At 39.6% G+C, this 26,147-nt stretch overlaps 2 protein-coding genes and 1 long non-coding RNA gene across 6 annotated transcripts in view; 2 read left to right on the forward strand and 1 right to left on the reverse strand.

Annotated features, from left to right (window-relative positions):
• The first annotated feature begins 57 nt into the window (after positions 1–57).
• Positions 58–6,087, forward strand: LOC137201417 (uncharacterized). Its single transcript, XR_010932172.1, has 3 exons — positions 58–3,907; positions 4,109–4,225; positions 4,528–6,087. It is a non-coding gene; the product is annotated as an uncharacterized lncRNA (long non-coding RNA).
• A 9,192-nt stretch (positions 6,088–15,279) lies between these two features.
• On the reverse strand, positions 15,280–18,211 carry LOC137168665 (putative nuclease HARBI1). Its single transcript, XM_067571409.1, has 4 exons — positions 17,568–18,211; positions 16,376–16,495; positions 16,160–16,275; positions 15,280–15,951 (listed from the first exon to the last, which is right to left on the reverse strand). The coding sequence occupies exons 1-4, from the start codon at positions 17,707–17,709 to the stop codon at positions 15,895–15,897; spliced, it is 435 nt and encodes a 144-aa protein (XP_067427510.1). The 5' UTR covers positions 17,710–18,211; the 3' UTR covers positions 15,280–15,894.
• Positions 18,212–19,298: 1,087 nt separating this feature from the next.
• mettl22 (methyltransferase 22, Kin17 lysine) overlaps positions 19,299–26,147 on the forward strand; it is a 51,737-nt gene continuing 44,888 nt past the window's right edge. For 2 of the 4 annotated variants that reach the window (XR_010924316.1, XM_067571407.1), the window contains exons 1-3: positions 19,299–19,754; positions 24,731–24,872; positions 25,952–26,102. Coding sequence is in view for 3 of the 4 variants with exons in the window: in XM_067571407.1 (XP_067427508.1) it covers positions 24,767–24,872; positions 25,952–26,102 (257 nt within the window). In the remaining variant the exon portion in view is untranslated. The remainder of the gene's footprint in view (positions 19,755–24,730; positions 24,873–25,951; positions 26,103–26,147) is intronic. The other 2 variants (XM_067571406.1, XM_067571405.1) reach the window with 2 other exon arrangements.

Genomic DNA, 26,147 nt, shown 5'->3' on the forward strand with positions numbered 1-26,147 from the left:
TAACATGTAGGACTTAGTCGTAAAAGTCTTTCTGATACATTCTTATTGGCTGATAACCGCCACGTTGTCATGCAATCGCGCTTCACTTATTACCGAAAGTCGGGGGTCTATCATTGATGTATTATAAGAGCTTTCCTAATACATCCATAAGGTCTATTCAAGATAGCAGGTTTAACAAGCTCTAAGTCTGAACTCTGAGCTGATGAACTCTCACATGGGAAACTTTTGGGTTTCAGTCAGAACAGCTGATCAGAGTCAGTTCAAAAGCCATCATTAATGGAGCCCCGATACTACGATTCACCATGGCAACAGGTAAATAAAAGGCAGCGTCCCAATTTGAATGCAATAGACGTGGAGATATTCATGCGTGTGTATGCGGACTGAGAACATTTATCTTTAAAAAAGCCTGAGTCAGAGTGGGGAAAAGTGTCAATAAGTTAACTCCGTGGAATTTTATTCAGCGTCGTCTATTTTCCATTAATTCATAATTTATTAGACTTAATAGATGATAAGGTGGTGGATTCTGACTGTCCCCTCTTCTCATTTCTGTTTGTACATCCTCTATTCCTTTCCTCGCCCCCTCCTCGTCTCGCGTCTTAGTCCCTCCCACCTGAGATGCGAGCGGAAGGGCCGAGGAAGAAACACGAGAGACGAGTCGAGGCAACAGGTATTTAATAAAATGAGACATCCTTGCTTCGGTGCCGTCATTTTAAAGCGACGTTAATTAAATATGACGTATGGCACAGCTGCATCATCTGTCCGTTGTTTTGTTACAGCCTACCTCTGTATTTTATGATCACTGTCAAAAGAGCATAACAGTGTTCATCAAAACATATATTTACTTTTAATTCAAATCACAAAGTGGCATAATGTGACAAGAATGTACGGATGTCATACATTCAAATACAGACAAATAGTTGTATGAAAAGTATTATACAAATAAACAAAGAATAAAATATATAATATATGTGATTGGGTGATATATACAAACACTCATGTCTTTCTATCTATATCTATCTATACAAAGTATAAATAAATAAATATGTTTTTTGTTTGTTTGTTTTGAGATTTTTTTTGTTTTTCCTCTCTGACATGATTAATCATATGTATTTCTCACTCCTCTAAACGCAAAACACCTACAGTCAATATCCAGCCCATAAGCAATTAATGAATCAAGGACCTGACAATATATAAAATACAGGTATACCTCCCTTTTCCGTCATACCAACAACTGATATTTGTGGCGACAATAGAGAGAGAGAGAGAGATATGCTGACGTTCCCACTGTGGAAGGCAAAATTGCGTCATGCCACCCTGCTCCAGCATGAGGTATTTATGACTGCTTCTTTTAATGTAGCCTAGTTGTAAAAGAGGGAGCTTATTTGGTTTGTATTACAGATAACCAACTACAGGTAGGAAGGTAATGCACATATGGACACATACTTTTACGAAGGTCTCAGTATTTTAAATTTTATTATGCAAAGTTTGCTGGCTCGAGGGTATAACCCATGTACATTTAAATGTTTTTTTCTTTCTGTAGACTGAAAACTCACCGGCAGCCATTTACAAATGCCTCAACAGCAGTGTTGCCGTGCTCAAAATATACTTTGACAGAGAACAAGACCTCCTGAATGATTACCGTCTCAGTCGTGACTCCTTGGAGGCCTTGATACGGTATCTACCACCTGAGAGGAGACAGGCCTGGGGACACCACATAACTGTATTGATAACTGTGTACTGGCTCGCACACGGTTTATCATACAGTGTGGTGTCCCGGGCCTTTCAAGTTCCTAGAGTCACTGTCTGCAGGCTGGTCCACAAGGGGGTTGGGAAGATTGCTGCTCTCCAGCATGAGGTGATTGTACAGCCTGCTGCTTCAGAGCTGGAAGAGACTGGGCAGTGTTTCCAGCACTTAGCCAACAGCCCTGTCTTTCTGAAGTGTGTGGGTGCCATTGACGGGTGCCACATACATGTGAAGACCCCTTCCAGACCAAGTGGCCGGGATTACATCAACGATAAACTCTTCCCATCCATTCAATTGCAGGCAGTATGATAGGAAGGGCCGGTACCTTTGTGGGATATCCTGAGTATGTGCATGACACCCGTGTCCTGAAGAACAGTGGACTATACAACAAGGCTGTGTACCCTCCTCCAGGGTATTTCATTGTGGGGGATGGTGGCTACCCTTGCACTGACCAGCCTATTGCCATTATCCCCCCGTATAGGGAGCCAGTGCAGGGGAGGGTACAGAGCCGCTTCAATCAACACAATGGCAAAGCAACATAACAGAGCGGGCTTTTGGCATGTTGAAGGTGCAATGGAAGTGCCTGCTATTTAAGGCTCTGGAGGTGGACCAAGCTTTCGCTCCTGTGGTCATCACTGCTTGCTGTGTCCTCCACAACATCTGTCTCACTGCAGGAGACATCCTCGATCCCACTGAAGAGGTTTAGGAGATTGATGTGCCTCCACCCCGTCCAGTGAGGGGCAAACAAAGTGGACATGATAGACTGGCAAACTAACTCTCAGCTCCTGACCATAATCCTGTGGAGTTGAATGAACATGATTATTTATAAGATTTTGTTAATTTATAGCCAGTTATTTTCCTTTGGATGTTATGTTTCATCTTTTTGACAGAAAAGAACTTCTTAGCATTGACCACATGCATAACTCTGATCTTTTTTTTTTCATTAATGTAATTTCCCATTGAACCATGCTCAAGTTTATTTAGAGCCCTTACTTACTGTTACAATCTCAAAGGGTTTTACTGTTACAATCTCAAAGGGCTTTATTACAAATTGTATGGGATGTTAAAATAGGCTATCACATCGTCTCATGTGATAAGCAGTTTTATGTTCAGTGTTGATTTGAGTCATGTTGCATTATTGTAGGCAGGGTATAGGTTTTTTTATGGGCAGAACTATTTGAGATTAGACTGAAAAATCTGAAGTTGTCATTGTGTTGATGTTCAGTTTCAATATGACCATGATCACCCCTGATGTGAATTTAGGTATTAAACATGTTTTTTTTTTTTGTCTGGACTTGAATTCCATAAAAGGCTGCATGCTTGATTTGTTTGCAACATGCTTGATTTTAATCACAAGAAGAAAGGTGAACATAAACCATTGTAAGTCATCAAGCTTTTTTTCTCACTTGCTCTTCAAAAAAGTCTAAGAACCTCTCTGTATTTTCTTGCACAGTCTGGTGATTTCGGTTCAAGCACTCTTCCTCCTTTGCTGCCTCCTCCTCTAAAAACTGCAGGACCTGGGAGCACTGTCTTTTTTTGCAGGGAGGGAGACTGGCAGAGGTGGATGGCTCAACATCCTTAATGGCTGTTTGAGCCACTGAGTGGATGTTGAGCCACTGCCAGAGGCCACAGCATCCACACTTGCCAAAGTTTCCGCTGAGTCCATGACAATGGGAGAATCGATAGATGGCCTCGCACCGATGGCCTCATGCATAGCAGAAAAATATGGCCATATGGCTGCTGTGGCCTCTCCTCTGTCAGTCCCCATCCTAGTTGCATGACATCTCAACTCTCACATCTCAACAGGAACACAAGCAAGGTTAAAGTTATCCAACAGTTCGTAACCTTTTTTAAAAATATCTATTTTCATGTATTTTCAGAATATCCTCAGTTGAATGCAATTGTGTTTCCTCAGCATTTGACAAGATGAACTATGCTCTACAAAACTTGTAGAACACTCATTATTCTTAAAAATGTTCATTACATTGTTCATTTTGCAATTTCCTTTAACAGCAATTAATTTAAACATTACATTACTACAAATTTAAATATCGTGTATCATACTCTGTGTGTGTGTGTATGTGTGTGTGTGTGTGTGTGTGTTTATTTGTAGAGAAAAAATATCAGCTCAGCGTACCTGAGACCTCACCCCAAAGAGAGGGGGTAAGAAAGCTCCCGTCAGCAGCCGAACCAACATGCACTTCCTAGTGAACGCAGTCCTTAAAGTACACATCCACAATACTCAAGCTTCAATAATGCCACATAGGATTTTCTATTAGCATGAGTTTGTAGCAATTAAGAAATTGCTCAGAATGATCTCTGCTATTATTTACTGTTTGACATTATTGTCTGTTTATTCCTCAGCTGCTCCACCTGAGTCTGAAGAAAGCCAAAATAACATTGTTTGAGGTGTCTTCACTCGAGATGCTGGACTCCCTCGTATTGGTGCTGTTTGACTGCCTCAACTCCATCCATGTCAAGGTTGTAGCATCTGACATTTAATTTTCCAAAAACTTTGTAATTATGCCTGTTATCACAGCAACATGAGCTGTGTTTGATCAAATCAAATCACTTTTTGATTCCAAAATTTAAAAATTTGGTTGCACTGTAACTGCAGCACAACACAATTCAGGTGGATCCACAAATGCAGATTATAACCTGCACTGCCTCCACTCTCCTCCACCTGTCGCCCTCTCTATCTCTGTCCTTGCTCCTCTCCCCCAAGTGATCACAGAGGCTCTGGTGGCTTTGTTTATAATTTTCCCATCTGCCCCCTCTCCCAGGCCAGCCTGCGGCATCTTGGGACTCAGGTCTCTGATCTATTTCTGGAGAAGAAGTTTGCCCATCGTGTGGACGATTTGCTGCTGGAGAGAGCAATCAACCCTGACAACTACAAAGATGTGGGTCAAGAGTTAAACATTATCTATTTTTGTTGTTATGTAGGATAAATGAAAATGATTGCTATTTTTGTTTGAAATATGAGGAAAAAGGAGCATCTTTGTAACATGAAAACTCTGTAAGATCTAGGAGGAGCAGTATGAGAAAGGAGCAGACTGGCTGTTGTTCAGTTATCTGACATTCATCACCAAACTGAGCAAACACTGCGGCCTGCTGGAGCTCAGCAAGTCTCACAACACACTCGGTCGTGTCTGGGGTGAAAGACTGACACACCACCTCTCTATCACTTACATACACCTACATTCCACACACACTTATTCTCTTTTTTCTTCAATTTCACATTGAAGCCCACCTGCATTACACTCACTGCTGGGTGTGGCTGACTGCCTCACAGCTTCAATTTAAGATCTGAAATCACATTGGTTATACTTTCCATTAGTGTTTTGTTTAACTCATCATCGTTGTTAGAGCTGTGACTCCGGTTTCCCCATTGATTAGTCAAAAAGGTTGTATCCACATCAGAAGAATGAGTCCCTTGTAAAAGCAAACGATGAGATTTTTGCCCTATACAAAATAAAAACAGTGCTTTTCTCTTTACGATGTCTTTCATACCCTTAGCATTTAATGAACCAAACGAAACTTTAACATTATCATTAAACTAGGACAAAAGTGAACAAAAATGAACTTCAAGCGTAGCAATTGTTTACTCAGCCCACTTGTTAATGGATGAACCGTAACTTATATAGGGCTTGATCTACCTATTAATGATTTTTCCACTCACATCCATCAACCTATTATTTAATCTGCCAACTCCAATTCTTCGCCCTTCAATGTATCCATGAGGGCCACGAAAAAAGGCCAGTTTTCCAGCCCTCCTGGCTTCTTCAATCTGGGGCCACAACTTTCTCCTCTCCTCCCAATCCTCCCACAGTAGCACTTCAGCAAAATGTCCAAAATAATGTCCAAAACTTATCTTTTTTAATTAAGATACAAGACTGATAACTTTAGTGACATGATGAATTTACTTGGCATGACAAAAATCTTTTTTTTTTGCTCTGTTTTGCTGACCTCTCTCTCCATGTGCTCGAGTCCAAGATGGATTGAGTAATGTGAACTATTCTTTCTTAATTTGTGGTCACACGATTACTTTTGCTTATGGTTACCTAGATAAAGGGGGTGGTTCATTTTACCCACTGGCTCTATTTACCCTGTTCTGCCCTATATAATTTTTGGTAAAAATTAGAAATAAAAGCTGCAATTGTTGTCTCATCAGTGTTAAGAGTGTTATTGATATATAATGAAGAAATCTTTAGTTTCCCCATGTCTTTTTTCCAAACTATAAAAGTACGATGAATTTTTTTCCCCAAATTCCAACCATTTAGACCTTGATCTGATAAATGCCCCTTTTGCTTTTTCAATATAAAGCATATTCAACTCCTCTTGTAAAGAATGCAGTTTTATTTTATCTTCATCATTAGAAGATGATATATTCAAAATATCATTTAATTCTTTTACAATGTTAGCATGTCTAATCTAATCACTTTGGTTTTTGAATATTGTTTGCCAAACTTGATGGAAAATTTTCTACATTCAAATTCACTTCGATATAGAGGAGATATCATTCCTGTTTTTGAAGCTATTTATGATATCCTTGCCTAATGCCTAAACAATAGGAAGATTGTTGAAGGAAAGAAGAGTTAAGTTTCCAGTATCCTGGAATTCTTTGTTCACTGGATTTTGCATTGGATAGGACAAGATTAATTCCAGCATGGTCCGCTAGTGGAGCAGGAGAGATATTGCATGATCGTAAGGAGGGTGCTAGAGAATAAGAAATAAGCCAGAGGTCAATGCGAGATTTCTGAGGTAAGTCGGCCTTGAACCATGTAAATGAATCAGATAAGTTTGGATGCACAAATCTGAATGCATCTATTAATGATAGGCGACTACAAAAATGATTAATTACTAAATCTAAGTTATTTGTACTGCCTCTTGGGGGAAATCTGTCAATATACAAATCTGGGGCCTCATTAAAGTCACCACCAATGATGAGCGTGGCTGAAGGAAATTTATTTTTTAGAGTGAGTATCTTGGTAGACAATTCTTGAAGGAGCATGTTATTTAAAGTGGTCCTATTAAAACCATAAACATTGGCTAATATAATTAACGAATCACCAATTTGAACAACAATTAAAATCCATCTGCCGTCCATCAAAAGCTGAGATTCAATTATAGATCTATTGAAGTTACAGTCAAATAAGGTCAAAATGCCCCGATTGATTAGAGCCATGACAAAAAAGAGCTTTCCCGCCCCACCGATTGCGCCAAAATGTTTAATCTCTTTGACAAGAATGCGTTTCTTGTGAAAAATAAATATCTTTTTTTTGTGTTTTACAGAACAAAAATAAGGCTTTTCTTTTGGTTATTTCTTTTATCCCTCTACATTAAGAGAAAAACAAGAAAGAGAAAATTGTGACATAATACTAAAGAACAAAATTACTTTGTAGGTATAACTTGAATGTGTGTAACCTTTTGAAAATGTGGAAAAAAGTGCAAAAACTGAGAATTTTAATACACCCCTATATTAAATTGTGCTGCAGACTCAAACATGGTATAGCAAAACTGAAAACGAGAGATAAATTCTCCAAAATTATGAAGGAAATCATGGGATGAAACTTCCTGACGGCTGGAGATAAATAATAAAGTAAAAAGTACTTGAATTAATGAGCACTGCCCCCCAACAAAAACATTAAAAAAGGGAATAGGGCGTATAGTATCTTTCATTGGCTTAGCCCAAATATAGATGAATTTGTTCAGACTTCTTTCATTGGACAAAAATTAAGGTCAGTAAATAAACAGACTCATTAGGAAAGAATATTAGTTATCTTGCAAGAAGTAGTTGCAGGCTAGGAGGCAAGTGCTGTATAGAAAGTGACTGGTGCCTCCTTCCGATAATAAAAAAAAAGATATATGTAGAAATAAAATAGAAAATGTATCTGATCTTTCTGAAAAAATCCATTTCCTTCTCTCTAAATAGTATAGATAAATGCAAAAGTCTTGAGTCCCATCGAGTCCTCAGCAGTAAGTGTCTCCACAAACTGACAATCACTTCAGCCATCACAAACCTCAACAAATGAACATAATCAACCCTCCTCTCAGGGATTCTCCTTTAAAATAAAGTTAACCTCCATTTAATGATTCTCTAAATAGTAGAGATCATCAAGAAACATCAGTGGAGAGAATTTAGTATATCAACTAGAAACTTTAGCAAACGGTAAGGCAGCTGCAGGACCACCTGGTGCTGTGGTGACATCTTGTGCAGTGATCCTCCTTCCAAGGATGATAATGAATGGACCACTGTAGCCAGCCAGCTTCCCTTCTTTTCTTGCTTGTTCCACAAGTGGCCACAGCTTAACTCTTGCATCTCTTACCTGTTGTGTTAAGTCCTCTGTAATCTTGATTTTTTTTTTTGCTTTAGAACTTCTGAGTGTTTAGCATCTGCCCAAACACAATCACAGTGTGTGTGTGTGTGATAGAAACTGTACAATAACGTGTCGAGGTTGTGTATTGGTATCACTTCTGCTGCTCTTATCCCTCTTGGGCCCAATTCGATGTGCCACATCCACAGAGTTTTGGAGGGAATCCTTAATCCCTGGTGAGATTCTCGACAGTAGATCAATCATGGTCATCTTGACATTTTCGCCTTCTTGTTCTGGTACACCAGATATCTTCAAATTCCATCTTCTCTTATAGGCATCCATTTCATTTACACAGTCACTAAACACATTGTTCTCTGTCGGTAGTGATTGGACCATTAAAGAGTTGTCACTGAAATCACTTCTTCATCAGGCAGCTTTTTTCAGTCGTTTTTACATCCAGGGGGTAATTAAATCCAAGTTTTGCACTAAGTGATAGTCTGCTGCATACCAGAGCATCTTACTCCAGCGCCATCTTGGGCGTCCCCCTAGCATGGATGTATAATAAGAGCTGGGTAGGGCGCCGCTGCTCAGCCTTACAGCCAATTTTTCCCAGTGGCCACTCGTGGTATTGCAACGTAAAATCCCCCTGTGGCCCAAAAGGGATTTTCCCCATAGACCACAATTGTAAAACAGACAGGACAATTATTATCAATTATGTCTCTTTCTATTATGAACTTTTGATTCATGGAGGTTTTATATTTTTAAAACTTTCCTCAAGCCGAGAAAAGTGATTTAAAAAATCTGTGACGTTATCACAATGTAAAGTCTATGGGCTGAGCGGGAACTCGCGGGCGGGGCCAGAGGGGGAAACACTACTGTGCATATTAAGTGGAAGCAAACCTGGAAGCTAGAAACTTTTTTTGGCGTATGCGCCAGGCGAGCAATTTCTATAGGACTGAATGGGCACCATTTTAAGTCTGGTATCCAGCTCTTATAATACATCCATGGTCCCAAGTCTCTTATTTCTGCTGCAAGGAGCGAGGAGGGATCTCTGAGGAGTGAGGAGCAAGGAAACACGAGAGCAGCCTTCTTGCTGTTACGCCCCCTTATTGGATATCAGTTATTGATCGGACGCTGCAGCTGATCTGATACATCACTGCGGTTTCATACCGAAGTGGAGACAAATTACAGATTAAACTTAAGTGCATCACTCCCAAGTTTTATGCTTTACTTGTTTTCTGATTCATCATATAGTTAAAAATATGTTGTCAGTCTGATCAACAAAAGAACCATAAACAACTTTCTTCATTTATTAGAGGGATTTTCCTTTTCATGATGTTATTTCCTCCATTAAACTGTTTCTTGCTGACAGACAGACTCTTCTTGACTTTAATTTTATCCACCAGTTAAACACATTTATATTTTACATCATTTATCATCATTTCCATTCCGTCACATGTGAAGCTGAAAATTCCTGAGCATCCGGTTTGATATGAGTTACATAATTTCCATTTTCTCTGAAACATTTAGCCAAATACATATTTTCCACTGATTATATTCTGGATATTGAATAATTAATTCACTATCAGGATTATCAAAAAAATACAGATGCAAATAATCAATAAATAGTATGGTAAATGGACTGTACTTGTATAGTGCCTTTCTAGTCTTCCGACCACTCAAAGTGCTTTTTACACTACGAATCACATTCACCCGTTCACACACATTCATACGCTGAATGGGTACAGGGGCTACCATGCAAGGTCCCAACCTGCCCATCAGAGGAAGCTAACCATTCACACACTGATGGCACAGCCATCAGGAGCAATTTGGGGTTAAGTGTCTTGCCCAAGGACACATCGGCATGTGGACTGGAGGAGCTGGGAATCGAACCGCCGATCTTCCGATTAGTAGACGACCCGCTCTACCTCCTGAGCCAAAGCATTGTTTTGTCACAGCCTACCACTGTATTTTATGATCTCTGACAACCATTTCTTTTGTTTTTTGTTGATGCTGTTTTGACAAAAACGAGTAAATTGATTATTTGACAGTCACTCTGTAAGGCAAGAGCCTTGAAGATGTTCAAATCAGGCAGTCGGTCCCTTACTTGACTGTCGTGCATATTATTATTTTATTGGTTGGATATTAGTTATATGTTTTATACTGTGTGTAATGTATTATGTGCTTTATGAGTGAGTGGTTTTACTATTTTTGTCTTTTTCTATCTTTGTTTAAGTGAACTAAGACAAATTCCAATCAATCATATTGATATGGTGATAAAGTATTGAATAATAAGTCCCAAACCCTCAATCATATGTAACATGTGTAAGGGATTTATTGTGTCAAAGTATGTGCCTTAACTTTTGTAGACAGCTGAAGGACGTCTGTGCAATGAATCTTGTTAGAGACACCTAGTAGTGGAATTGACTGTGTCAAATTTGTTAGGTCATTAAGAGTTTAGCAGTGTTCATTGGTTAGGCTACGTGCTTTATTATTTTACGACATTGTTACTTTATTACTTTATTACCCTCTCTCTGTCCAATTCTTACTAAGACATACTGTATTTAAGCCGAGACTTTTGGTTGTTTGGGATAACGGCTGTGAGCCCCTCTCCATGCTGGCATGTAAGAGTAAAGAGAGAAAGATTCATCACTCTGTGTTTTAATTCTTCAGAGAACTTCAATTCTTAAGAAATTCTCCTACACATGTTTTGGTGTCAGGTAATGTGATATGTCGCAAAGTGCTGTCCCATTCTTATTTAAACCATCAACATGTCTCTTAGATCCCATCCCAACTAGGCTGCTTAAGGAAGCCTTACCCTTAGTGAGCACTTCTTTGCTAGATATGATCAATCTGTCTTTAGTAACAGGCTATGTACCACAGTCTTTTAAAGTAGCTGTAATTAAACCTCTTCTTAAGAAGCCTACTCTTGATTCAGGTGTTTTAGCCAATTATAGACCTATATCTAACCTTCTATTTCTATCTAAGATCCTTGAGAAAGCAGTCTCTAATCAGTTATGTGACTTTCTATATAACAATAGTTTATTTGAGGATTTTCAGTCAGGATTTAGAGCGCATCATAGCACAGAGACAGCACTGGTGAAAGTCACAAATGACCTCCTAACTGCATCAGACAAAGGATTTGTCTCTATACTTGTCCTGTTAGATCTTAGTGCCGCATTCGACACAATTGACCATCAAATCCTCTAGCAGAGACTGGAACATTTAATTGGCATTAAAGGAACTGCATTAAGCTGGTTTAAGTCCTATTTATCAGACAGATTTCAGTTTGTACATGTTAATGATGAATCCTCCGTGAAGGCAAGGGTTAGACACGGAGTTCCACAAGGTTCTGTTCTTGGACCAATTCTATTCACCCTGTATATGCTTCCTTTAGATAATATTATTAGGAAACACTCCATAAATTTTCATTGTTATGCAGATGACACCCAATTATATTTATCAATGAAGCCAGATGAACCCAATCAGTTAAACAAACTCCAAGCATGCCTTAATGACATAAAGACCTGGATGACCTGCAATTTTCTACTATTAAATTCAGATAAAACTGAAGTTATTGTGCTTGGCCCTAAACACCTTAGAAACACATTATCTAATGATATAGCTACCCTGGATGGCATTACCCTGGCCTCCAGCACCACCGTAAGGAATCTGGGAGTTATCTTTGATCAGGATATGTCCTTTAATAAATAAAATCTCAAGGACTGCCTTTTTTCACTTGCGTAATATCGCAAAAATCAGGCACATCCTGTCCCTAAAAGATGCAGAAAAACTAGTTCACACATTTGTTACTTCTAGGCTGGATTATTGCAATTCCTTATTATCAGGCTGCCCTAACAAGTCTCTAAAGACTCTCCAGCTGGTCCAGAATGCAGCTGCACGTGTTCTGACTAAAACTAGAAAAAGAGACCACATTTCTCCCATTTTAGCTTCGCTACATTGGTCCTGTAAAATCTAGAATAGAATTTAAAATCCTTCTCCTAACTTACAAATCCCTTAATGGTCAGGCACCATCATATCTTGAAGAGCTCATAATACCGTATTATCCCACTAGAACACTGCGCTCCCAGAATGCAGGCCCACTGGTGGTCCCTACAGTCTTTAAAAGTAGAATGGGAGGCAGAGCCTTCAGCTATCAGGCTCCTCTTCTATGGAACCATCTACCAGATTCGGTCCGGGGTGCAGACACCCTCTCTATGTTTAAGAGTAGGCTTAAAACTTTCCTTTTTGATAAAGCTTATAGTTAGGACCGACCAGGCTCGCCTTGGATCAGCCCTTAGTTATGCTGCTATAGGCCTAGACTGCTGGGGGACTTCCCATGATGCACTGAGCTCCTCTCTCCTCCTCCTCCTCTCCATCTGTATGCATTCATGTAACATCAATGCATGTCAATAATTTTGCTTCTTCCCTGGAGTTTTTTGTGCTTTCTCATCTCACAGGAACCCTGGGTTCTGGGCCGAGCCTTCGCGGTCCTTCACAGTCCTGATGGCATCCTTCCCTGGCTATTGATACTTATATTTATTGTTGTTGTTATGATTGTTGTTCTTCTGTCCCCCCTCCCCCTTTCCCTCTCTCTTTCTCTCTCTCAACCCAACCAGTCAAAGCAGATGGCCGCCCACCAAGAGCCGGGGTCTGCTTGAGGTTTCTACCCGTTAAAGGGGAGTTTTTCCTTACCGCTGTCGCCAAGTGCTTGCTCATGGGGGAATTGTTGAGTCTCTGTAAATTAAAGAGTACGGTCTTGACCTGCTCTATGTGAAAAGTGCCTTGAGATGACTTTTGTTGTGATATGGCGCTATATAAATAAAAATTGATTGATTGATTGATAAACCATTTCAAGCCCTCGCAGTCTCTCGTACTCAAGCACTTACTAGGTGACATCAGTTAAATCAGTGAGGGTTCAGAGTTTAGGATTTAGGGAGGACATTGGGACTGGGACTCTTATTTCTGCTCTGAGGAGTGAGGATACATGAGAGCAGTTCACAGAAGTCTTTTACCGGCCGACACGCCCCGTTTTTGGATATCAGTAATTGACTGGACGCTGCAGCTGATAGGACTGATCTGATACATCACAACATCACTGCAGTTTAATTGCTGGTGTTACAAATCAACTGGTTTTCCTGTTAACTTGTTACCTTTGTTTGTAAAGGTCAGGTGTTTCTCATGGCGACAGCAGATGTTCCAATCATGGAGAGGAAATGTTGTTGACGTTGCAAACGCCTGATTATTATTATATTATTATATCACTCATTATTCCGTGGACTAGGCTATCCATCTGATTAATTCAGCTTATTGATGGTTAATGGATCTACGAAAAATGTTAACAAGTTAATCTAGCAGAGGTATTTTAAAACCCAAAGATAATAAACAGTTGTTTTTGTTTCAAAATAGCCTGTGTTTGGGTATATTGGGAGTTCTCAAAGCTGCGTTGCTCAGTGGCGTGGCACAATGTACTGTAAGTTTTCATTTAGATTTAACACCTGAGGCCTATACTACGAAGCAAGTTCACCATACCCAGGATATCTTTTCGTTATCTGGCTTCACTTACCCTGACAAACGCAATCACACTAAACGGTCACATGACGGTGGTTATCAATTCGTTAAGTCAACTCAGGTTTTCACAATCTAGCCCTGAGAGCGTTCACATAAAAGCATATGACCAATCATAAACATGGACAAGTCTACCGGCAGCAGAGCAGCATACTTTACTAATGAAGAGCAAACTATAATATTGAAAAAAATACGAGGAATATAGACACATCATCCAAGCCAAAAGCAATACAGTTGCAGCTGCCAAATGCAGAAAGCAAAGTTGGCAAAAAATTGCTGACTGTGTGAATGGATAAGTTAATAGGCTTATAATATCACTGCCCCATCATTAAAGCACGAGTAGATATGACTGTAATTAAATTTTGTGTTGCTCTTTTGTGTATCCAACAAGGAGGACTATTTCCCATTATTATACCTAATCTAATATGAGTTATGTCACTGGACGAATAATTTCATGTTGGAGTTGTGCACAATGATAATTCATAATTCCCCCATAAAATCATAAGATATTTGAGTGCACAAATTCCTACACAGCCAACAGGAAAAAGAATGAGATAAGGAAGACAGGAGGGGGCCCTCCTACACAGGAGTACACTCCTGCTGAGGGGCTGGCCCTTTCTAATAATGAGGGTCGCCCATTAATGGAAGGAGTGGAGGGAGGTGTTTCTTCAGACCCTGGTGGAAGTGGCAGCTGCTCCCAACGGGCCACATTTGTACAGGGTATGTGTCAATTAGTCAATGTTAGACTACTGGGTTGCTCATAAAACACAATTATAATGTACTAATTATTGTGGGAGTAAGTAACTTGTGTTTACTTTCTCTGCAGTTGATGGGGACACATTGGTGTCGCTGCCACCACCCACTTACACACTGTCTCATACAGAGGTAACAGTGAAAGCAACCTGTCATACACACTGGAATGTCATCTGTGGTTGCTGATCATAGATTAACATTTACATTTACATGTCTTATTTTCCATGCCCTAGATGACGAGACAGTGTCTGTCTGCTCAGAGAGAGTGTTGACGGTACACTTTTTAGTCTTCTGTAACCAATTTTATTCAGTTTTCAATTTACCCATCTTAGTACAGATGGTGCAAATGTGGACACACACAACTGTAACTGATTTATCTTTAATTACTTGCTAATGGTGGTGTTCTGCAAATGGGACTACTAACTGCTTCAAGTGCTCTCTATCCTGAAATGAATCAATTGCATCCATTGCTATGATGATTTTGCAGGAAGAGGGAAATCTTCCTCCCCCTGAGCCTGTGGCCTCCACTTCTAGGCCAGGAGAATCACAAGTGATAATGAATTAACCTTAATTTATACAGTGTAGTCAAATGTGACATTTGCACCTTCTTCAAGTGAGCCTTGCAAAGGGACAATATATAACTGTTAAAGCAACTGTATGTGTTTATTTGTTTCAGGTTGGAGCAGACAATGTGAGGTCTCTCTATAAGAGGACTCTAGAGCTGGATATTGAGTACAAAAAGCATTATATTGAGTACAAAAGATACATGATAAAAAAAAAGTGAAACTCAAGGTTGAGAAATTGAGATGAAAAGAAAAGAAGGTAATTCAGTAAAGTATACTTCCAGTATGTGGGAAGCAGTCTAACTAAAATGTATTCCCCCTTTTTTTTCAGGAACAGGAGAGCAAAAAATAGCCTCATTAAATAAGAGTGAATAAAGACTAAATGAAAAGAAAAAGAGGCTTGCTTGTCTGTTTATGTAAAGAATTGCTGTGTGATGGCCTCTCTCACAGCCCTGCCAGTAGGGTAGTCAAGGGTGATGGGGTCCACCACATCAGGGGGTTGTAGACTGACAGGAGGGGCCCTCTCTCTCTGTATGGTAGCTATGTTCTGTAGCATTACACGGGTCGAGATAATCCTAAAAGCCCAGTCTGGGGCCACCCTGAGCCCACATAAGCAGTTAAAGTGGGCCTTCAGTATTCAATTTTCGATTCAATTCAATTCAGTTTTATTTATATAGCGCCAAATCACAACAAAAGACCATACTTTTTCAGTTACAGAGACCCAACAATTCCCCCATGAGCAAGCTCTTGGTGACAGTGGTAAGGAAAAACTTCCCTTTAATGGGAAGAAACCTCAAGCAGAACCTGGCTCTCGGGGGGCGGCCATCTGCTTTGACCAGTTGGGTTGACAGATTGAGTATGCTAAATATCATCTCAATCCTGACCCTGGTCTTGGTAAGGGCCATGTTGAAACGACTTTGTGGGCCTGCAACAGGGTCAGGATAGGGGGTCATCAAAAAGGGCTGGCAGGCGTACTCCCTGTCACCCAGCGACACTCCACTGAACAGCCCTGAAGATAAAAAGGAATATTGCCAGGATCAGTATCACAAAGTGCAGTTTAAAGAACATAACAAAATATAATATTGATATAAATATATATAAATATATATTGATATAAAATAAAAACATGTAGAACTTAAATTCTAATTTGAGACAAGATATTCCTATTAATATGCACTTTTAAAATGGCCATTGCACATTACCATTGCAAGATTTACCTGAACATTAGGGCTGTAGAATGATTTGCGATTTACATAATCCACCTCATTCTCAGCCTGACATGCAGAGATGGGTATATGGGTGCAGTCTAAGGCACCAATCACTCTGGGGAACCCTATGAAAGGAGTAGGCTGCATTTAATATACAAGAGTATATGTCATGGGGTCTACGTTATTTATAGATCAAGTTGTCAAATAGGTTAATTTCTAACTTACCTGCTATCTCTTTTATGGATTGTGTGGGCAAGTGGCCAGGGAACATGACGACGACGTCCAGTAGCTCCACCTTATGAATAGCATTGCAGACTGTATTTTTGCTGAGGTTCTCTGCGTCACCTACAGTATGCAAAAAAATATCGGTTGCAAAGACCTGCAGTGCAATGCATACAGTTTGTGGTACTGTAAGCGCACGACTCCGACGTGTCGTGCTTGCAATATATGGTTGAAGCAGCTGACACAGATACCTCATTCCCTCCAATGAGAATCTGTATCTCTCATACAGGAGATTGTCAGGGAGAGCCAGTGGGTCTTGCTGGTCCCTGAACACTCTTGCCCTTCTAAGTGATCCTCTCACAGTCCGCCACCGATCCCCACACCTACAAATGGTGATGCCATTTTCCAAGAGAACTGATTAGTCTGTAGGCAGTGCTTTTATAGCCGCTGATCTATTATCTTGAACATAACCTGCAGGTTAGCTGTTCAGCATAAGTTGGCATGGTGATGTACCCCAGTAAGAAGTGAACCACTGTTGTAGGACTGAAAACCCAGGGTTAAACCTGAAGTTACCTCACTAATCTCAAATCATGCTTCATAGTACAAGCCTCTGGTGTCGAAACCTAGGTGGGGAGTTTTTATTTTGAAGAAAATACATCAAAATATGGTTAAGAATATTTCTGATCCCACAGTTTCATTGAACTCCATAAACCATAAACTGAATTAATCAGATGGATAGTCTAGTCTATGAAATTATGAGTGATATAAAATCATATTCAGGCATTTGCAAGGTCAGCAATGTTTCCTCTCCGTGATTTGAACATCAGAGGCCTGTACTATGAAGTAGGATTTGGGGTTAGCGAGGTAACCCAGGTTTAACTCTGGGTTTTCAGTCCTACGACGCTGGTTCACTTCTTACTGTGGTTCATCACCATGGTAACTTGTGCTGAATTGCTAACCTGCTCCATAGCAGGTTAACTTCAGAAGATCGGATCACAACCTGTCAACACTCCGACCACTGACCAATCAGATGATTGGAAAAAAAAAAAGAGTCATCATTCCCACAAGATCCCAACATGGACAAAAGTCCTAAGTTTAAAATAAAGTGACAAGTAAAAAAGAGCAATATATAGTACACAGTATAAAAACAGAATGCAGGTTTTTATTCATGTGCAGGTGTTTGTCAAACAGTTACCAGGCTGCAGAGAGGAAACAGCTGCTCTGGCAGTGAAAATTGTGCACCTTGCGCGCGCATCCTCTCGCCGGAGACAGTGCGTCGAGCATAAACCAAGCTCAGCAGAGTCCACATATGTGCTGTGATCAGCTGCCGCCGTCATCAGAAACGGACGTCGCTTCACAGAAAGGACGTCTCATTTCTCTAAAACATATTTCCTCGTTTCCTCGCTCCTCGCTTGGTTCCCTGGCGTCTCTCCATGCATCCACCCTACTCGCGAGCGGACTCGCACACGGACAGCTGGGGACACTAAGGACGGTTCTGTTTATAATACCTTCTGGGGTCTGCTTGGAGGACGCGCTCCACACGTGCGCAGTTGGTCGCCGTTTACAGGAACAGAGTTGTGACCGCACGGACAGGTCATACATCCATGGGACTGTTTTTATTTTTTATTTTTATTCTTTTTTTTTTTCTCTTTTTTTTTGACATTTTGAATCAAACAGGCACTTTTTCATGTCCTTCTGTCTCAGGTTGAGCAAAATAATATGAAACCAACAATAACAGAACAAAGTTCTGAAATAAAGATATAGATGAAAAAAATTTAAAAAAAAAAACAAAAAAAAAACTAAAAAGTAAAAAAATCCAGTACACAAAAAGCAGGGCTATTTCAAATCAACTTAAATCTTTTTAATAATGAAAAAAGTTTAAGGGCTTTCTTGTCATTAACAAGTTTTAGAGACTTACTCAAGAGTTTTAACTCATTCTTCCAATGGTTTAAATTAGGTTTAGTTTTGAAATATCTACATTTATATATTAAAAAAAACTTTCCCAATAATAATAGAATATTGAGAACAAAGTCAAGGTTCCTGTTGTCAATAAATACACCGAACTTGATTGTCTTCATTGTCAGGGGTGACAACTCTATCTCCTTCGACTGTAGGCAGCTCTGCATATCACTCCAGAAAGACTGCACTGAATCACAGAAAAACAAATGTTCTAAATTTGCAATTTCCCTTTCACAAAATACACAGTTATTCATATCTAAGTTAAACCTCATTCTTAGGAAATCATTCATTGGGTAAATTTCATTTAAGATTTTGAAATTAGCCTCTTTTACTTTAGGAGAGAGTGGAAATGAGATGTATTTATTTCTTATTTCCTTAACCTCTTCAGCTCCAAATTCCTTAAAAATATATTTCCTTCTAACTGGGTTGGGATATCATTCATTCAATAGCAAATATGTAATAACTCTATTAGTGCATTTATTGTCACAAAAGTCTATTCCTTCAATGCAAAGCTGCCTCCGCCCCGGAGAGGTCTTTGTGTACAGAATGTCTTCTCTAACCATTGACCTCAGAGAGACTGGTATGGCTTTTATCATTCTATTATAGTTCTTCACAGTACAGTGGAGTTGGAATTTCTCACAGAACATCCATGGGACTGGTGCGGACAGGTTCGCGCGGACACAACAAATTGCATGTACGCGGAAGTCCGCACAGAGCAACGCGCACACCCTCTGATGATGAAATTTACGTCACGCGGACCCTAGCGGACTCACAGACGATTGAAGCATCTTTGACTGAAAAGCTGGTGCTATGATTTGAACTTCTGAATGAAGGGCCTTGTTGGACTTCCATGGACAGTTGCCCGTACCCCTGGGACATAAATTGTTGATGTTTGTCTTTTGTACGTCTTTGTGTTTTATAGCCTATGTTGTTAATAAAGTTTAAGGGGGAAAAAACACTCGCGGACGCGGAAACTATCATTTTAGTTAGGACACAAAGAAAAGACGCAAGTGAGGGAAACGTGGATGCAATTTAAGAGACTTGGGATGCACTCCGTGAGTGTGGGCCATGGGATGGGGCCTAATTCTTATGATAAAACCACATTTCCCATAAACCCGGTCACTTCCTGTTTTGCCGTTTTTTTCCGGTTAGCCGGCATGGGGTTTATTTTGATGATGAGAGGAGGGGTTGAAGAGCCTAGTTAACTATAAATGAGAAGGTTTTTTTTTTATTGAAGTAAGTGTTGTTTGAAAAGGCTTAATTTGTGCCTTAAATGCCCTCAGCAGAACTCCTGTGAATCCGAACCAGGACTTGTACTACGAAGCAAGTTCAACATAACATTACCCATGATATATTTTCATTATCTGGCTTCACTAAGCCGGTGATCACGCCAAGCGGTCATACGACGATGGTTATCAACTAGGTAAGTCAACCAAGGTTTTCCCATTCTAGCCACGAGTTTGTTCACATAAAATTGGCGGTGTTTGCAGCATATGACGAATCACAAACATGGGCGAGTCTACTGGCAATAGAGCGACATATTTTGAAGATGAAGAGCAAACTATAATATTAGACAAATGCAAAGAAGTAAAACACATAATCCAGGCTAAAAGCAACACAGTTGCAGATGCCAAATGCAGGAAGGACAGCTGGCAAAAAATCGCTGACTGTGTTAATGCGTATATTAAGAGGCTTATAATACCACTGCGTCAAGGTTAGGGCACGAGTAGATCAGACTGTAATTACAGTTGCGTATGCCTTCAGATTAATGTGTTACTTAGATCTGTTCTTATGGTGTATATGACAGTTTTAGCCTAATCCTTTCAGCTGCAATTTTGGTGGTGTCAAACAGACTTTGGAGCAAGTCCAAGTCCAAAGAATAAATATGAAAACAACATAGTAAAAAGCCTTACTTTCATATCTTATAAGTAGCACAAGTACAAGGCTTTAGTGCCTCCTGTAATGTAGCCAACGGGAAAAAGATATAAATTAAAGCTGTAAGCAACGCTTATCAGGCCTTTGCGCATGTCTGGGCGGGCCGCATTCGAAGGTCTTTTGTTGTGGGCATTCATACTCAGTTCAGTACTGGGCTCTTATTGGACATTGCACCAATGAGTTAAATATCACTTGTACATTTCACGTGAATCGGATGATGTTTGCTACATAAGGCTTAATTTCCTGTTGCCAGTAGGCGGTGCTATACAAGAGGGTCGTCAATGCAGCAACATATTTAGTGGAGGTCGACTGACATGCATATGCATTTTTATGAATATCAGACATTGCACCATGTAGATAAATATCACTTCCGGCGTCCACTATATGGTGCTAGAGAACACCAACTAATTATATGTCATGTTGCTGGATATCACATGTAGACCACAACATGTTAATTCTATGTAAATTGGATGATGTTTGTCATACAAGGCTGACTTCCTGTTGACAGTAGGTGGCGTTACAACTATGAGTCTATATTGACATGTAACTGTGTTCCGGCTGGAACTCCTATGAAGTATGAGAAATTTGGTGTAGGTTGGATGATGTACATTCAAGTCACAACAACTTTCTGTTTCATGGCGAAACATTGAAGTTCGCCGCGTTGCAATGGCAACAATGAAAACTAAAGATTTTGATAACTTTTCATCATGCCATGAAATTCAAAGCTTCACAATTTAGCATTGAAAAAGCCTTTTGATGTAGCCTACCAAAGTTGAAGTTGCTCAGGTCAGATCTCTAGAAGGAGTTTGTTTAAGTACAATGCCGTAAATGGTTGCACTTTGGGAAAAAATGCAAAGTGGATTCAAAATGGCTGACTTCCTGTTGGACTTATGGTGTGGCTCCATGAGGCTTTTTTAAGTCTGGAGATGCTACATCTTCCTACCAAATTTCATAAATCTACGTCAAAATTAAAGATGGGAGCTTTGACTTCGAAATTTTCTCAGGGGTGCCCTTGAGCCATTCTGCCACACCCAAACCCAAGACATATCCAATATTAAGTTACGCCATGTCTGATGCATGTGCAAAGTTTCGTGAGTTTTGGAGCACTCCTAGCAGCTTAAAAATGCTAAAAGTAATTAAGGGGCGCTAAACAGCCAAAATGCCGCACCCAAAACCCAATTTTCATACTAATTGAAGCATTTGTCAGTACAAACATATTTGCCAAATGTTGTTAGTTTTCAGGCATCCTAAAGACCTCAAACATGTTTGCAAAATGAAAATTGATGCATGAAATCCAAAATGGCTGACTTCCTGTTGGGTGAAAAAATTTGAAAAGTTATGTTGAGAATGATTAGCACAATTAACCCATTGAATTTCATGCACATCAAAGAAACTTTGTCCCAAAATGATCTTGTGTTTAGGGGGCGCTATGGAGCCCACTGGCCCAGTTACTACAGAACTTTGCAATTTTCGCAAGTTCTGATGTGTGTACCAATTTTTGAGTTTTCAAGCATCCTAAGCCCCTCAAAAATGCAATGGCATGGGGGAATAACAATAACAATAATAATAATAATAATAATAATAATAATAATAATAGCAATAATTAAAGCTGCAGGCAGTGATGATTGGGCCCTCGCTCCTTTGTGCATGTCTGGGTGTGCCGCAGACGAAGTCTGCCGCAGTCAAACCGCTGTTATTGCAGAGCAACACGATACAGCAATATATTTACCAGAGGGCGCGTGACATGGATATACATTTTCATGAATATTGGACATTGCATGTAGGAGATCGCTTCCTTGTCCTTTTCATGTAAGTCAGATGACGTTTGTCATGTAAGGCTGACTTCCTGTTGTCAGTAGGTGGCACTATGACAATGACTCAATATTGACATGTAGATGTGTTCAGGCCTGGGCTCTTATCAAACATGAGAAATTTGGGGCAGATTGGACAATGTAAACCCAAGTTACAATAACTTTCTGTTTAATGCCCCAAACATGCTTTGGGCAAAATTGTCCGGCACACCACATTAATGGCCTTCCATGAAAACTAAAAAGCTTCGCAATTTAGCATCACAAACATGTTTAGATGTAACCTACTAAATTTGAAGTCGCTCGGGTTAAATCTCTAGGAGGAGTTCGTTAAAATACAACACCTGTCAATAACTTCACTTTGCAAAAAAAATGCAAAGTAGATTCAAAATGCCCGACTTCCTGTTGGACTTAGGGTATGGCTCCAAGCATCCTTTGTTAAAGTCTGGAGATGTTGCATCTGCTTACTAAATTTCGTACATATACGTTAAATTTAAAGGTGGGAGATTTGACTTTGAAATTTTCTAGGGGGTGCCCTTGAGCCATTTTGCCACACCCATGCCCAAGACCCATATCAGATATCAAGTAACGCCACTTTTGATGCATGTGCAAAGTTTTGTGAGTTTTCGAGCACCCCAGCACCTCAAAAATGCTAAAAATAATTAGGGGGTGCTAGAGAGCCGATGTGCCACGCCCAAGCCCAATGATACTAATTGCAATACTAACTAATTCGAACATAGGTACAAAGTTTCATGAGTTTTCGCACATCTTAAAGGCTTCAAATGTGTTTGTAAAATGAAAATTGACGCAGGAAATCCAAAATGGCTGACATCCTTTGGGGCAAAAAAATGTAAAAAATATGTATAATATTGAGAATGATGAGCGCAATGAACCCACCGAATTTCATGCACATCAAAGAAACTTTGTTCCAAAATGGCCCTGCGTTTAGGGGTGCTATGAAGCCCACTGGCAATGCTGGAGCCCAGTCACTACAGAACTTTGCGATTTTTGCCAGTTCTGACGTGTGTGCCAATTTTTGTGAGTTTTCAAGCATCCTAAGCCCGTCAAATATGCAATGGCATACTAGAATAATAATAATAGTAGAGAGAGACCCATTAAGTGCATCAGGCCACACCTTAAGGTAAGTCTGACAACCAATTACAGACAAACTGTAAGTGATACCCAAAAACAAACTCAAAAGTTTTGTTTGGGGTCATCTAAATATGGTATGTACCTTGTTTGATGAAAATTTGATGAAATATGTACCAGCAGAAGCAAAAAATGTGTTTACCAAAAAATACAAAATGGTGGAAAATTTTACAGGCAGAAATGGGCGTGGCCTATATCAGTCTAATCGGCATCATCCAAGGAACACACGATGCAAATATTGTTTTGATAGGCTTCACGGTTTATGAGTTATAAACCGGTACCAATAGCGGTGACGCTATTGGTACCATGTTTTAATATGTTAAGCATTTTATCTAAAAAATTATATAAAATCACTGAAACATGTTAGTATGTACAAGTAAATATTGAAGTTAATACGAAAAATTGTACAGAGGCAATGAGACGCCAAAAAAAGGTGAAATAAATAAATAAAGAGCGAAGATAATAACTCTCACACCATGCATGCTTTCAGCATTCAAACTAATAATACCTTCAGATACAATAGGGCCTTCATACCACTTGGTGCTCGGGCCCTAACAATAATCTCAACAAAAACAAGAGGTTCCTTTGAAAACAATAGACTGTTGGGCACCTGGCACTTTTGTGCTCATGCCCTAACAAAGAAGACAAGAGGGAGCCCTCCTACACAGGAGTACACTCCTGCGGAGGAGCTGGCCCTCTGCAGTAATGAGGGTTGCCCCTTAATGGAAGCTAACTATGTTTTTACTCAAGTTCGCCGTATCACCAACAGCATACATGAAAGTACCTGTAACAAAGTAATACAAGGCAATGCATATTTTCTGCTTGACTGTAAGCGCATGACTCCATTGTGATGCACTGGCAACGTACGGCTCAAGAAGCTCATACAGATAAGTCATTCTCTCTGACAAGAATCTATATATCTCATATAAAAAATCATCAGGGAAAGCCAAAGGGTTATCCCAGTCTCTTAACACTCCAGCCCTACTAAGAGACCCTCTCACAATCCGTGCACCAAGATCCATGGGATCTTCTACAAATGTTGATACCATTTTCCAAGAGAATTGATTGGTCAGTAGCCGATGCTTTTATACACGTATTACGAACGTGACCTGCTCCTGAGCAGGTTAGGTGTGCAGCTTAAGTTACCATGGTGATGTACCCTGGTAAGAGATGAACCACTGTTGTAACCCTGAAAACCCAGGATTAAACCGGAAGTTACCTCGCTCATTCCAAATTGTACACTGGATTTGTTGCAGTTATCAATTTTCAATGACATATCAATGTCAAAATCTTCCTAGTAGCACCTGTAATGTGGAGAAATCACAGGAATTTTGCGAAATTGCAAGGCACAAATTTTGAAGTGATTGGTTGAACTTGCATTAATTATTGCAATTACAAGATCGTGAATTTCTGGAGGGACTGTATAACTTAAGCTGCTGGAATTGAAAGTCTGTGTTGTAACTGCTAACCTGTTTGTACTCAAACTGTGTGCACCCAATCTCCCCAGGTTTTGGGAGGCAGATGACAGGGGTGCTCCACTGCCATGGACCAGATCACTTTTCATCATAATAGTGTGTTGTCAGATGTTCACTTGTTCCTGCCCAATGCACGCCACTTAATGATACGCCTCAACCAAGTTGGACAGCCCGGTGTGTATATGTCTCATGGCAGTGTGCTTGTATGTGCGATTACATTTGTAGTTTTAGTTTTAGACCTTGAACAGTAATATGCACCTGTTGTCTGGTTTCTGTTCTCTCTGCAAGCCTGTATTCGGTTGAGGACATTTTGTAAGGGAAGAAACAACTTTAACTGAGTGATACATTTTCTCTATTAAAACAATCACATGGATACATCAATTTCAAGAGTTGCATACTCCCAGTTAAACCTTTATTTGTATCATATCAATAATTTAAGTGTCATTTTAATAGTTTCAACTAGGACCTTCAGTATTTTGATTAAGAAGCTTGTGAAAAATAAAATGTGCCAAATTCAGTAGCTACATCTGGTATTTTGGGGTGATATAGGTCATAGCTAGTTGTGAATTCTGAATATTTGACTTGAGCCCGTCTGGGACTGCCATAAGCCAATCAAGCGTGCACATGAGCAAGTGGCTTTAAATGAGAATATGGAGACTGCTGTTTAATGATTTAATTTCACCAATGGAACTCCACGTATTTCTTTTGAGATTCTGATCCACATTGTTCAGGATTTCTGGTATTGTTATTAATATATATTAATTACTATATTTTTTAATATCGATATATATCACAAAAAGGTAAATGTATGCAAATTCACATATAAAAACTGATGTTGACTAATGCTCTTGGCAATCAACTGCATTTAACTTTTTAATATATTAATATTCATTCAGGTAAAACAGTAACTTCAGTAACAAATATTCTCAGATGGTGATTAAAATTGCTCAGAAGCCATTCACTCAGACAGGAACTTTTTATAGAACAATAATATAATATTTTAATATCCTCACAATACGATTCCAGTGAAATAGATTATTTCAGCATTAGCATCAACAAAAATCAAAAGGATGAGTTTGACATAAACAAGGACAAAGAGAACCACCCTATTGAAGATGTTATGGATGAGGAATGATAAAATTAGTATGTGGCGCCCTGGAATAAATCAAATGTTTTATGTAACTTTTCCACTCCATGTTTTTTTTGTATAGATTTTCTCTCACTTTCTAACTTTCCTGTATTCATCCATTCAGTCTTTATCTCGAAATTCAAGATCTTGTCAGATGATGAAAGGCATGACAACAATGACCCAGAGAAAGGCCAAAGAAAAGATGAAGAGGAATGTGTGGAAGGAAATGTGGAACCAGTTCGGGATGAAGATGGAGACCTTGACATTACACATCGGTATGGAAAACCTCTTAACCAGTCAATGTTAAACATTAGTGGCTG

Source organism: Thunnus thynnus, chromosome 17, assembly GCF_963924715.1.
Source record: "Thunnus thynnus chromosome 17, fThuThy2.1, whole genome shotgun sequence".
In the NCBI taxonomy this organism is placed as follows: Eukaryota; Metazoa; Chordata; class Actinopteri; order Scombriformes; family Scombridae; genus Thunnus; species Thunnus thynnus.